General features: G+C 47.6%; 1 protein-coding gene across 2 annotated transcripts; it reads right to left on the bottom strand.

Moving 5' to 3' along the window:
• Positions 1-344: 344 nt before the first annotated feature.
• On the bottom strand, positions 345-7,620 carry RBM47 (RNA binding motif protein 47). Of its 2 annotated transcripts, XM_009884951.1 has the most exons (4): positions 6,468-7,620; positions 4,754-4,960; positions 991-1,193; positions 345-599 (listed from the first exon to the last, which is right to left on the bottom strand). In XM_009884951.1, exons 1-4 carry the CDS (start codon positions 7,594-7,596, stop codon positions 345-347), a joined length of 1,794 nt encoding a protein of 597 aa, XP_009883253.1. In that variant the 5' UTR covers positions 7,597-7,620. The 2 variants fall into 2 exon arrangements, with proteins under 2 accessions (XP_009883253.1, XP_009883252.1); XM_009884950.1 differs by lacking the exon at positions 4,754-4,960 and having other exon boundaries at positions 6,468-7,596.
• Between the last annotated feature and the right edge of the window lie 2,523 nt (positions 7,621-10,143).

Here is a 10,143-nt window from a genome sequence, read left to right on the forward strand (position 1 = left end):
ACCACAAATATATTGAAAATATAACTGCTAAAAAAAAAAAAAAAAGACCCTATGCAACCCCACTAGGATGCGTATAAATGCACGTCAGCGGTGGGCTGGATGCATCGAGGTCCTTTAGAAATGTATGAATACAGGTATGTTAAATTTTAAAAATAGCCTAAAAAAGTTAGTGAAAACTTCAAGCGTAGAAAATATTTCAAACACGTTTTTCTATGACATTCTTCACTTTCTGCATCAGTTTACTGAGCCCACAAGTTTACTCTTTCGCAGCCGGTTCTTTCTTCATAAATAGTAAAGTGTTCCTTCAGTGTGTGTTTCTCCGCTGTCCTCCTCTGCCGACAGTCTCAGTACGTCTGGTAGACATCGTGGATGGGGACCTGGATGGTCGCAGCTGGGAATGCCGGAGGGATGTAGCCGGCGTATCCCCCATAGGCAGCAGCGGCGGCAGCGGCAGCAGCAGCGTTCTTCTGTAGCGTGGCTATCGTTGCTGTCGCCGCAGCAGGCGCCGCGAATGGCACGTAACTTGTCCCGTAAATCCCGGCGGCGGGGATTCGCTGCACGTTGGGAGCCATGGTGTACACCGGCGTGATGGGGCGGCCCTGGAAGGGAAGCATTGGGTTCAGACCTCAACAAAAGTGCTTAAATTGCTGTAATATCCCGTTTCCACCCCCTGAATTGCAAACCCCCTAGAAGGGGAGGTGGTAACAGGAGGGTATGAGAGTTATGCCATCATGGGGGATGTTCCTTCCCTCCCAGATTTGGGTTCCCCACAGGGGGAGAGCAACTGTCTGAAATGCAGATGTCTAAGGCAAGTCAGATGAACTGCAGGGCTGTTGGGCACTGTAACGTCCTTGACAGCATCTTCTGAAAGGGAGCAGGGCAAGAAGCCAGGCTTTCCCCCCGACCCAGGTATGCAGAGCAGGACATATGGGAAGCAGGACGTATGGGAAGCAGGATGTATGGGAAGTAGGACTTATGTGCTGAACTCACCTGGAAGGGGGGAGGCGTTGAGACGGCCGGTATTACGGCTGCGGCCGCGGCTGCCGCAGCGGCTGCTGCACTAGCTGGGTCCTGCTGGACGGCTATAGGGTTGATGATGTGCTCGACAGTGTGGATTTTGCCGTCTTCCATCATCTTGGCCGGCGGAGCAGCCTGAAACATGGAGTACTGGGCACCAATGGCAGGGATGGCCACTAGGAGAAACCAGACACATCAAGTGTGATGGGGGAGGGTTTCCAGGACCTCATCTCAAAGAGTCCTCCCTCCTGGCTGCTCTGGCTCTCCCACAGAGGTCCTGCAGTGTCACCAGGGCAGATAGCTCCATGTGCCAGCAGGGGACCTGGGGCATCTCTGCCCTCCTCATGGGTGGGAGCACCTCATGGGTGGCTGATGCACAGTGATGGGTTTGGTGCGGCCTGCTCTGCCCAGTGTTTCTCCCCATGCTTCTGGCACGGATGTCACAGGGCCAGAGCCACACTGGGGATGGGGAGCTGTGACCTGGCTTTGCACAGCCCCTTCTGACCACCGCTGTCCCTTGCTCCTGGCCAAAACTATGGCCTGAGCACAGGGACAGGTGAGAGAGCATACTGTCCCAGTGGGGTCCCTGCTCCACCTGTTGATATCAAGGCACATGTAGTTGCGATAGGCAGAGCTGCTCCGGGAAAGAAAAGTGGTGTTTGTATTGCAGAAGTTGCAGGCAGCAACTGGTCCGGTCTATATGCTGTCCTTTGGCCAACCCTGCGAACTATCAGCTCAGTCACTATTACATGTTTCCCAGGATGAGCTTGGCTAAATATATTTTATCCAGTCTTTCTATTACAATCAATCTGTTTAATGACACTAAAAAAGAAATTGCTTTTAAGAAAATTCTCCCTCATGCCAAAATTGCACAACCCGAAATAATTAGAGCTATGGTCTTTCAGACAAAGGGAAACTGCTGTGGTTAGAATGACAGTGTTCAGAGATGGTGAGTTTGTGTGTGGTCCAAAGTGGAGCTTTGTGGAAGAAATGTGGTTTGCTGAACATTCCCAATAATCACAAAAAATGAATATGAGCTGGCAATGTGCACTTGCAGCCCAGAAAGCCAATCTCAACCTGGGCTGCATCAAAAGAAGCGTGGCCAGCAGGTTGAGGGAGACGAGTCTGCTCTGGTGAGACCCCACCTGGAGTGCTGCATCCAGCTCTGGGGTCCCCAGCAAAAGACAGACATGGACCTGTTAGAGCACATCCAGAGGAGTGCCACAAAAATGATCAGAGGTCTGGAACACCTCTCCTATGAGGACAGACTGAGAGTTGGGGTTTTTCAGCGTGGAGAAGAGAAGGCTCCAGGGAGATCTCATTGTGGTCTTTCAGTACTTAAAAGGTGCTTATAAGAAAAATGGGGACAGACTTTTTAGTAGGGCCCGGTTCAACAGGACAAGGGGTAATAGTTTTAAACTGAAAGAAGGTAGGTTTAGATTGGACATAAGGAAGGAATACTCTATGATGAGGGTGATGAGACACTGGAAGAGGTGCCCAGAGAAGTTGTGGATGGACGTGTTCTAGTTCAGGTTGGATGGGGCTTTGAGGAACCTAAAGGCCCCTTCCAACCCAAAATATTCTGTGATGCTATGATTTCTATTGTTGCCTCATAGTGCACACTTCAGCATTCAGCTTGCGAGCATTTCAGCAGTAAGGTTATTCACCAGGAAAACAGAGCAATCAATAAATGATGGACTAAGAGGTGATGTTGACATCTATGGGAGGTGCAGCCCGCAAGGCAGAAATAAAGCCAAATATGCACACAGGTTTCTTTCATTGGGATGAAACTTTGCATTGTGGAAGTGTGCAATTCTGCCTGTGGGAAGTACAGGTGCCAGCAAGCAGTACTCTTGTTTTCATCCTGGAGACTGCAACAAGGGATCTGATCAGATATCTTTCAGGCAGAGATGTTTCCACCACCAGTGGACTACCACTGTTTTCTCAAGCAGAGACGTTCACCCATGAGCTTTTCCAGTTCTCTTTCTACACCAAGTCTACCCGGTCAGCTCAAACCAGTTTTATCACTAGTTTAAATAACCTGGATAATTTCTCACCGAAGAAAAGGCAGAGAGCTCACGTGCTCTGGTCTGTGGTAATTTCTGGCAGAAAAACAGTAATTGGCAGATGAAGTATTGGGGTGACCTCTCAGGAGTTTTCTAACCATTTGTGAAGAAATGGTAAGAAATTTTCTTCTAAATGGTAGGAAATTTTGCAGAGTCTGTACATCTCTAGTCCGTTGTTCTGGTAATGTGCTTTCAGACTCATACTCTTTTAATAACAGAGGTAAGTCTTGCATGTGGTACCTCTTAGTAGATCATCTGATCTAGTTGGGGAAAACAGACCAGGTGCTTCCGTGCTCAGAGGCTGTGCTGAAATAATACAAGAGGGGAAGACCTGATAAAGAAATCTGAATCTCAACATGCTTCAAGTGTAGAAACATTTAGACTTGAACTTCAGGCTTTTGTTTGGCAGTCAAATGAATTACAGACACCACTAATAGGCGTGCATTTCAAAGCCCGCTTTTCAAGCATCCTTTAGTAATACCTGGAATTCCTGAAGTATCTTTACAAAGACACATAGCGGTAATATTTTCTGATGGTGAGCGGGTAGTTTTCTCAGCAAGTCTGATCTTCCTTTGGAAACGGCTCTAATCTTAACAGCCTTCCTTTGTCTCTAAACGTCTTCTCACATTGTCTCATCCAGCTGTTATGAAGAACTCTTCACAGCCTTCACTAGATGCTAACTAATTTCCACTGACAGTATGGAGCATGTTTTGGGAAACCACTACAGCTCTATTATTAAAAACCACTTAGGTCCTGCAGTTACAATTTATTTGGAGAGAGGAATGGAGAGAAGACTTGAGGACTTCTGCAAGAGGGCTTGACCCCATCACCTGCAAGGACCTTCTTCCTCGGGCTTCTTTTCCAAATAATAAACTTTCTGAACAGGATCTTGAGGAATTGCAGGACTTCAGCCTTCATCCTGTTCACTTGGGAAGGTCAAGGGCTGGATAATCATCTGAGGATGTAGTGGAAGGGGGCAATCCCTGCCCCGGTCCTTGGGCTGGCTCCCCACAGCCCAGCAGAGCTGAGAGCTCGTCCTGTAGGTGCTGCACAGCTGCAGGCTGGACCCCGAGGGCTCCCTGCATTGCTCCTTCCCCGTGCCACTGAAGATGATGGAGGAGCTTACCTCAGCCAGGTACTTTCCTGCAATGGGAAAGCCCCAGGTCCTTTTCCCAGCCTCGCAGCACCGGAGAAATACGAACTAAGCAGAGGAGAGCTCTTCCCTGGCTCGAAATCTGGGGTGGGGATCTCCCAGGGTGAAATTTGCATTGAAGAAATTAAAAGAGAGGAAGATTGCTCTTGGTCATCATGGTCTAGTGTACATGACTAGAAGGAGAGGAAAGTTCTCTTCTTCCTGAGGAGGCACAAAAGAGAACAGGAGGGGTGGGCACAGCCTCGGCCTTTTTTCCTTTGGCCTGAAGAGCTCCCAGATGTTCATGTCCCCTGTCCTGCTGTGTGCCTCTTGTTTGCAGAAAGACCAGCCATGGCCAGGAGGGATCTGGCACTGGGAGCGCTGAGCCTCAGCCCCGGGGCTGTCCCCACTGCCGCAGCCGTGGGCTGGCCCTGGAAGGATCCCCACATGCCTGACACGGGGCTTGGGGCGGGGGCTCACCCTCCACCTCTGCTTTCCTCATACTAACATTGCACCGGGCACATACTAACATACTAACCTGCACCGGGCTTAATGGCCACCGGATTGACCGCAGGCAACTCCAGGTTGGGTACCAGCTCGTATCCTTTCTCTTGCTGTTTTCCTTTGCCTTCGTGGTACCTGCTGTAGATGCCACGGCCAGCGGAGTATCCCCCCAGGTAGGAGCCCCTGGGGCCCGGGGCTCTGTTGCCAGCTGCACCTCGCCCTCTGCCTCGTATGCTGCCTGCTTATGATAACAACACAGAAGAGCGTGGTGAGTAACGGAGAGCGACCGCCCCATGGGGAGCACAGACGGCCCCAGGCTGAGATCGGGAGGCATCTGCTTAGAAATGAGGCTGCTCAAGTCAGCTTGATCTGAGTCTTAGTGACCTTGCTTAGGAAAACAGAAGCGTTTCACCTTAGAAGCACCCAGTAAGCCTGCTCTTGATGTTTCTGACCATATATTAACGGCTTATTTATACTGATGCAGCTCTCATGGCTGGTGTTATGGGTATAATGCACTCAGCAGAGAGAGAGGGGCTCCTCCAGGGTGATTTCTATGCAGTAGGAACAGCTTCTGCTCTCAGCTGTCCTCCAGAGGAGACACAGCCTCTCAGCTGGCTGTGATGGGACCCTGCAGACATGGCCCGAAGTTGTACCTGGCCTTTAACCAACTTTGTCCCACCATTGCATATATTTTTACTAGTGTTGTTTGTTTTCTCTGCTATCTTATTAGTGATGTGAATATACCCCATCTCCAAAAATATTGCCTTTATTTATTTTAGCAACTCCACGCACGTTACGACGGTACTTTGGGCACTGTGGTATTAATGCACTCTGTGATGGCCTAATTGAATATTTAGACTGTCAGTGAACTCCTCTGTAGTTCACTGCGAGTACAAATCTGGAAACTGAGAAGAGGCTGAAATTCTTGATCAACTAGGGTTAAGAACATTTGGTTTACATGGGTGCTTTAAGAATATATTCATGCTAACCTGCCTGTTATATAGAAAGACACATTAAATTTCAGGAAACTGTAATTCCTGTAAGTACAGAATAATTGTAATTATAACACCAGTTATAGCTGCTAGGGTTTTTTATGAATAACTGATTTTTGGTTAATTTTTAATGACTAACCGATAGCTAATTAAAGTATAATAATAAGAGAATTATTTTGCACTCACGCGATTCCTTCTGCTTGTAGTTCTCAAATGACTTTATGAAGGACACAGCACTACTGTCGTTTTAGTGCAGAGGGCAAATGACACCTTGAGAACTCCCAGCTGAGGCTTTCCCTGACATCCCTCCCTTTGGATGACCACGTCACTGTACCCACACCTCCAGGAGAAGGCAAAGGGAGAACTCTGACATGATTTCTAATACTTAGGAACCATCTCTTTGGAAGGAGGCATCAGAAGCTGAAGCCCTTGGACTTGTTCAGACTTAGTACAGCACTCATAAAAACCAGATCCCTCTCTTTCCCATCCCGTGCTTGCACTGTTAGCTCATTCTTAACCATAGTTTTGATGCCTCTCTCATACTAGCTTGTACATTAGCAATTATTTATAGATAAATACACTCTGCATAGTCATAAATTAAAATGAAAATGATCAGAAATACGGCAAAAAGACCTTCAAAAGAGTGTTTCAGAAAGAAGTGCGCAGCACCAGCTGTCCTTCGGCTTGAGCAGACCTTGGGTCACACCAGTCTGTGACCAAACCTGCCCATCACATCTGCTAATTGTGCTTACTAACCTTTCACAAAGTAATCTCTGTTGGGCCCGATCAAGGCATTGTATGGATATCCATAATATGCTAGCGTGTATGGATCACAAGAGTAAACATAATTAGGTTGCTGAGTTACTTCGGGCGTTGCTGCGGCCCCTCCTTTTGCTGCTTTCTGGTAGCGAGTGTATTGCTCCTTGTCTACTGGCTTGGCCAAGGTAACCTCCAGGCAGGAGCCTTCCAGTTCGACACCATTAAGGTTGTTCATGGCGTGAATGGCATCTTCCCTGGTTGTAAAGTGCACAAAGGCGTAATCACGTATTTTTTTCACCCGCTCTACACAGCCAGGGTTAAACTGCCCAAAGACCTTTTTAATGGTGTCCTCTGTGGTCTCAATCATTAAATTCCTCACATAGAGGATTTTAACAGTCTCCATGACGTCTTCATCCACATCTATCTCTGGTTCTGCCCAGTCAACAGCAATTTGGTGTCCCCATAGCTGGATCCTTCCTGGCATGAGTTTCCTCCTGGCCATTGCCGCTGCTCGGTGGCTCTCATACTCCACAAAGGCAAAGCCTCTGTTCTTCATCTTGTCTGCGGCACTGGCATACACGATGACGTCCAGCACGCCTTCCGTCACCTTGGCGATCTCTTCCAGGATCTCCTCTCTCTTCTTCATCTTGGGAATGCCTCCAATGAAGAGCCGGCAGTTATCCACGCTGCAGCACACACCCAGCAGCCTGCCAGGGCGGATTTCATAGTTGTTCAGCTCCCTGACGGCACGCTTTGCCTCATGCTTCTGTGTGTACATCACAAAGGCATAGCCGCGGTTCTTCCCATCAAAGTCCATCATAAGGCGCATTTCATAGATGCGGCCGACGGACTCGAACACGGGGACGAGCTCATCTTCGTAGACATCACGGGGGATTTTGCCCACAAAGACTTCACAGCCGCGAGGAGGGTGCAGGCCCTCCCAGCCGGGAGGAGGGCCGCCGTACTTGCGTTGCCCATTCTCCTGGATCATGCTATACCCAGTGCGCTCCATGAGGGCCAGCAGAGCCGCCTCATTGGGTGCACCAGCAACGCCTTCGGGCACTTTTGTGGTAGCCACATTGGAGGAATCGTTGCTCATCCTTGCAGTGGAGTCTTCAGCGGTCATGGTGTCAAACTCATTCACAGCCTGATAAAACCTGGGCAAAGGAAGAAGGAGAACACTCATTAGAAGTGTTGGAAGCTATTAGCTACCACCGGAATCCCACCCCTCTCTTTTGTCTTCCTGCAGGTGTTCTGCAAGTTAGTTTTTCAAACTGGGACTAAGGCTGCAGAAAAGCAGATGAACCAGCCACACCAGCCTGAGCATTTATATTGCAGGGGGAACGCATCCTGGATGTATGCACAGCCCCTCTCTGAGGGGGTTGAAAGGATCAACTGCCTGTACCACCCCACTGCTGACAGCTGCTGCCACAGAAGGCTGAAGTCGCATGAAGGGATGCCACCAAGCACCTCAAAACCTCAAGACCCTACGGAAGCTTGTCTCCTCTTCGAATGTGGCTTTTTCAGCAGTTCTCTAGGCTTTCAGTCTTTTTTATTCTTGCTATATTCAGGGATGAAGATCATCCCTCTTCTCTCCACGTCTCTGTATCACCAAGGCCTATTTCTCCACACCTTCTCACTAGCAAACCATGTGGAGTTTTTCTGTCATTCCTAACCCCAAATCCCTTCCAGAAGCACCACTTGCTGGGGTTATGCCCCACACTGAAGGCATGCCTTTTGTTTGTTACTCCTAAATGCCACAACCTTGTGTTCAGCCCTATTCCAACAGCCTTTTGAGCAGATCCCACCTACTGAGTGCTAGACCTTTGGCTCCTCCTCATGTTTTTACAACTCCATCAGCCTTTGCATCATCCACCCATTTATTTGCCATGATTTGCATTCATGACTACTTTGTTGATGGAACTGTCAAAAAACACTGGCCCCCGTAGGAAACTCTGCAAACCACCATAAGAAAGACTCCCAATCTGGGTTTGACAGGCTTTTTTTCCAAAAAAAGGACAAAGTTTCAGCCAGATTTATTTACTCTCTATAGTTGTCTTATTCAGTGGGACACAGGTTTCTCTCTGTCCCACAAAGACTCTGATATATACACTTCCTTAGAATGATCTGGCCATTTTCAGTGCATTGGCTACCTTGCAGGCAGGTCTCTCCACTAGTACAGCAGGCCCAAGTCCACAGAAATATGGGTGCAAAATTTAGGCACCTAAGTCTGATACCTAAGTCTGTATGGTCCACAAAACCCATTTAAATCCTAGTAATCTTAGCACCTCGGATTTTTTTTCAATAAAGCTCCTGAGCTGCCCAGAATTGTCCTGGGCTGTATCTAGAAATGCCTCTGCACCAGCAAGGGCAAACACCACTGTGCCTGGTTCAGCTCCTGAATGCATTTGGGATTGGGAAACCAGACCTCTGAGCCTTGATCTGTGGTAGGGCGTGATCCTGCAGGTGTATTTGGGCCACAGGTGTTGCACGCTGCTGCTTGTGCGCCATTTTCATTTGAAAATTTGGAGAGCAGAGGGGGAGGCAGAGAAGATGGAGGACAGTAGTAGTCATGCTGATGCTCAGACAATACTTTAGAAAACATAATTTCTTTGAAGCCAGGTTTTTCATGGAAATGCATCGATTTTGATAGCTTCTTGCTTTAAAATGTTGTTGATAAGCGTGTTTCACATTCAGATGTTCTCCCTTTTTAATGTGTCATAGACATTTTCATTTTACTCATGGGAACTATTTGACATAATTTAAAAAATTAAGGCAGAGAAAAACATTTTCATTTTTCACATGACAATTTGTTTCTAAAAATGTGATTTCACCTTCCCCTGAATGAAGCAAAGCTTGTTAAACAAACACTTTACCACATGGGCCACCTGTTGGCAAGTGAATTATGCCCCAGGTTTGGGTAAGTTTAGAAATGAGTCATTACCATCAGTTTTGGGTCAACTTACAAAATAAAAGTCTCTATTCTGTTATCTGCAGGGCTCAGTCACTGGGGCTATAGTCTAGAAAGCTACAGACAGGCACCGGGACTGTGGAGAGAGGAGAGGTGGAGCAAAGCCTCCCCTGCCCACCAGAAACCAACAGGTAATTTGGTGGCTGTCCAGGAACTGGCATGTTCTCCAGCACTTTTCATTGCACCAGCAGAGTGATTTCTAGTATTGGAAGTTGTAACTGAACCTGCTGCTAAGTGCTGATGGCCACCTTTGCTCCAACCACTGCTATACATGGTCTGTGTCAGGGAATAATTAAAAATACTTTGTGAACATAAAATGCGTTTTATCCTTATGTGATTTATTGAGAATCAAGATTCATGATCAAATGTGTTTATGTTTTTCTGTGCAGCTCCATAGGGCTGGGTTTCATAAATAAATACTACCTAAGACAATTATAGAGCCCATGTAGTCCTACTTGATGCAGCTAAATGCACACTTAACAACATTCATTGCCATGTGACACAATCAGCACCTTCACCAAGTTCAGATATCGTCTACCTTGATGTGAAAAAAAAACACAGGCACGTCTGGTCTGAGGGCTCTCTCATCCTGTTGTTACTGCCTTACAAAATGGGCTGCCAGCACAACCTAACCTATCCATGGCAAAAAGCAATCACTATCAAGAAAACTGTTTTTGAAATTACCTCTTTCCAAAGTGTTCA

This window comes from Charadrius vociferus, unplaced genomic scaffold (assembly GCF_000708025.1).
Source record: "Charadrius vociferus isolate BGI_N301 unplaced genomic scaffold, ASM70802v2 scaffold134, whole genome shotgun sequence".
NCBI lineage: Eukaryota > Metazoa > Chordata > Aves > Charadriiformes > Charadriidae > Charadrius > Charadrius vociferus.

Coding starts and splice junctions, on each gene's coding strand:
- RBM47 (XM_009884951.1), bottom strand. CDS start 7,596: ATGACCGCTGAAGACTCCACTGCAAGGATGAGCAACGATTCCTCCAAT. Junction 4,961..6,467: donor CAGAGATTACTTTGTGAAAG/GTTAGTAAGCAC, acceptor TGTTATCATAAG/CAGGCAGCATACGAGGCAGA. Junction 600..990: donor CAACGCCTCCCCCCTTCCAG/GTGAGTTCAGCA, acceptor CTTCCCTTCCAG/GGCCGCCCCATCACGCCGGT.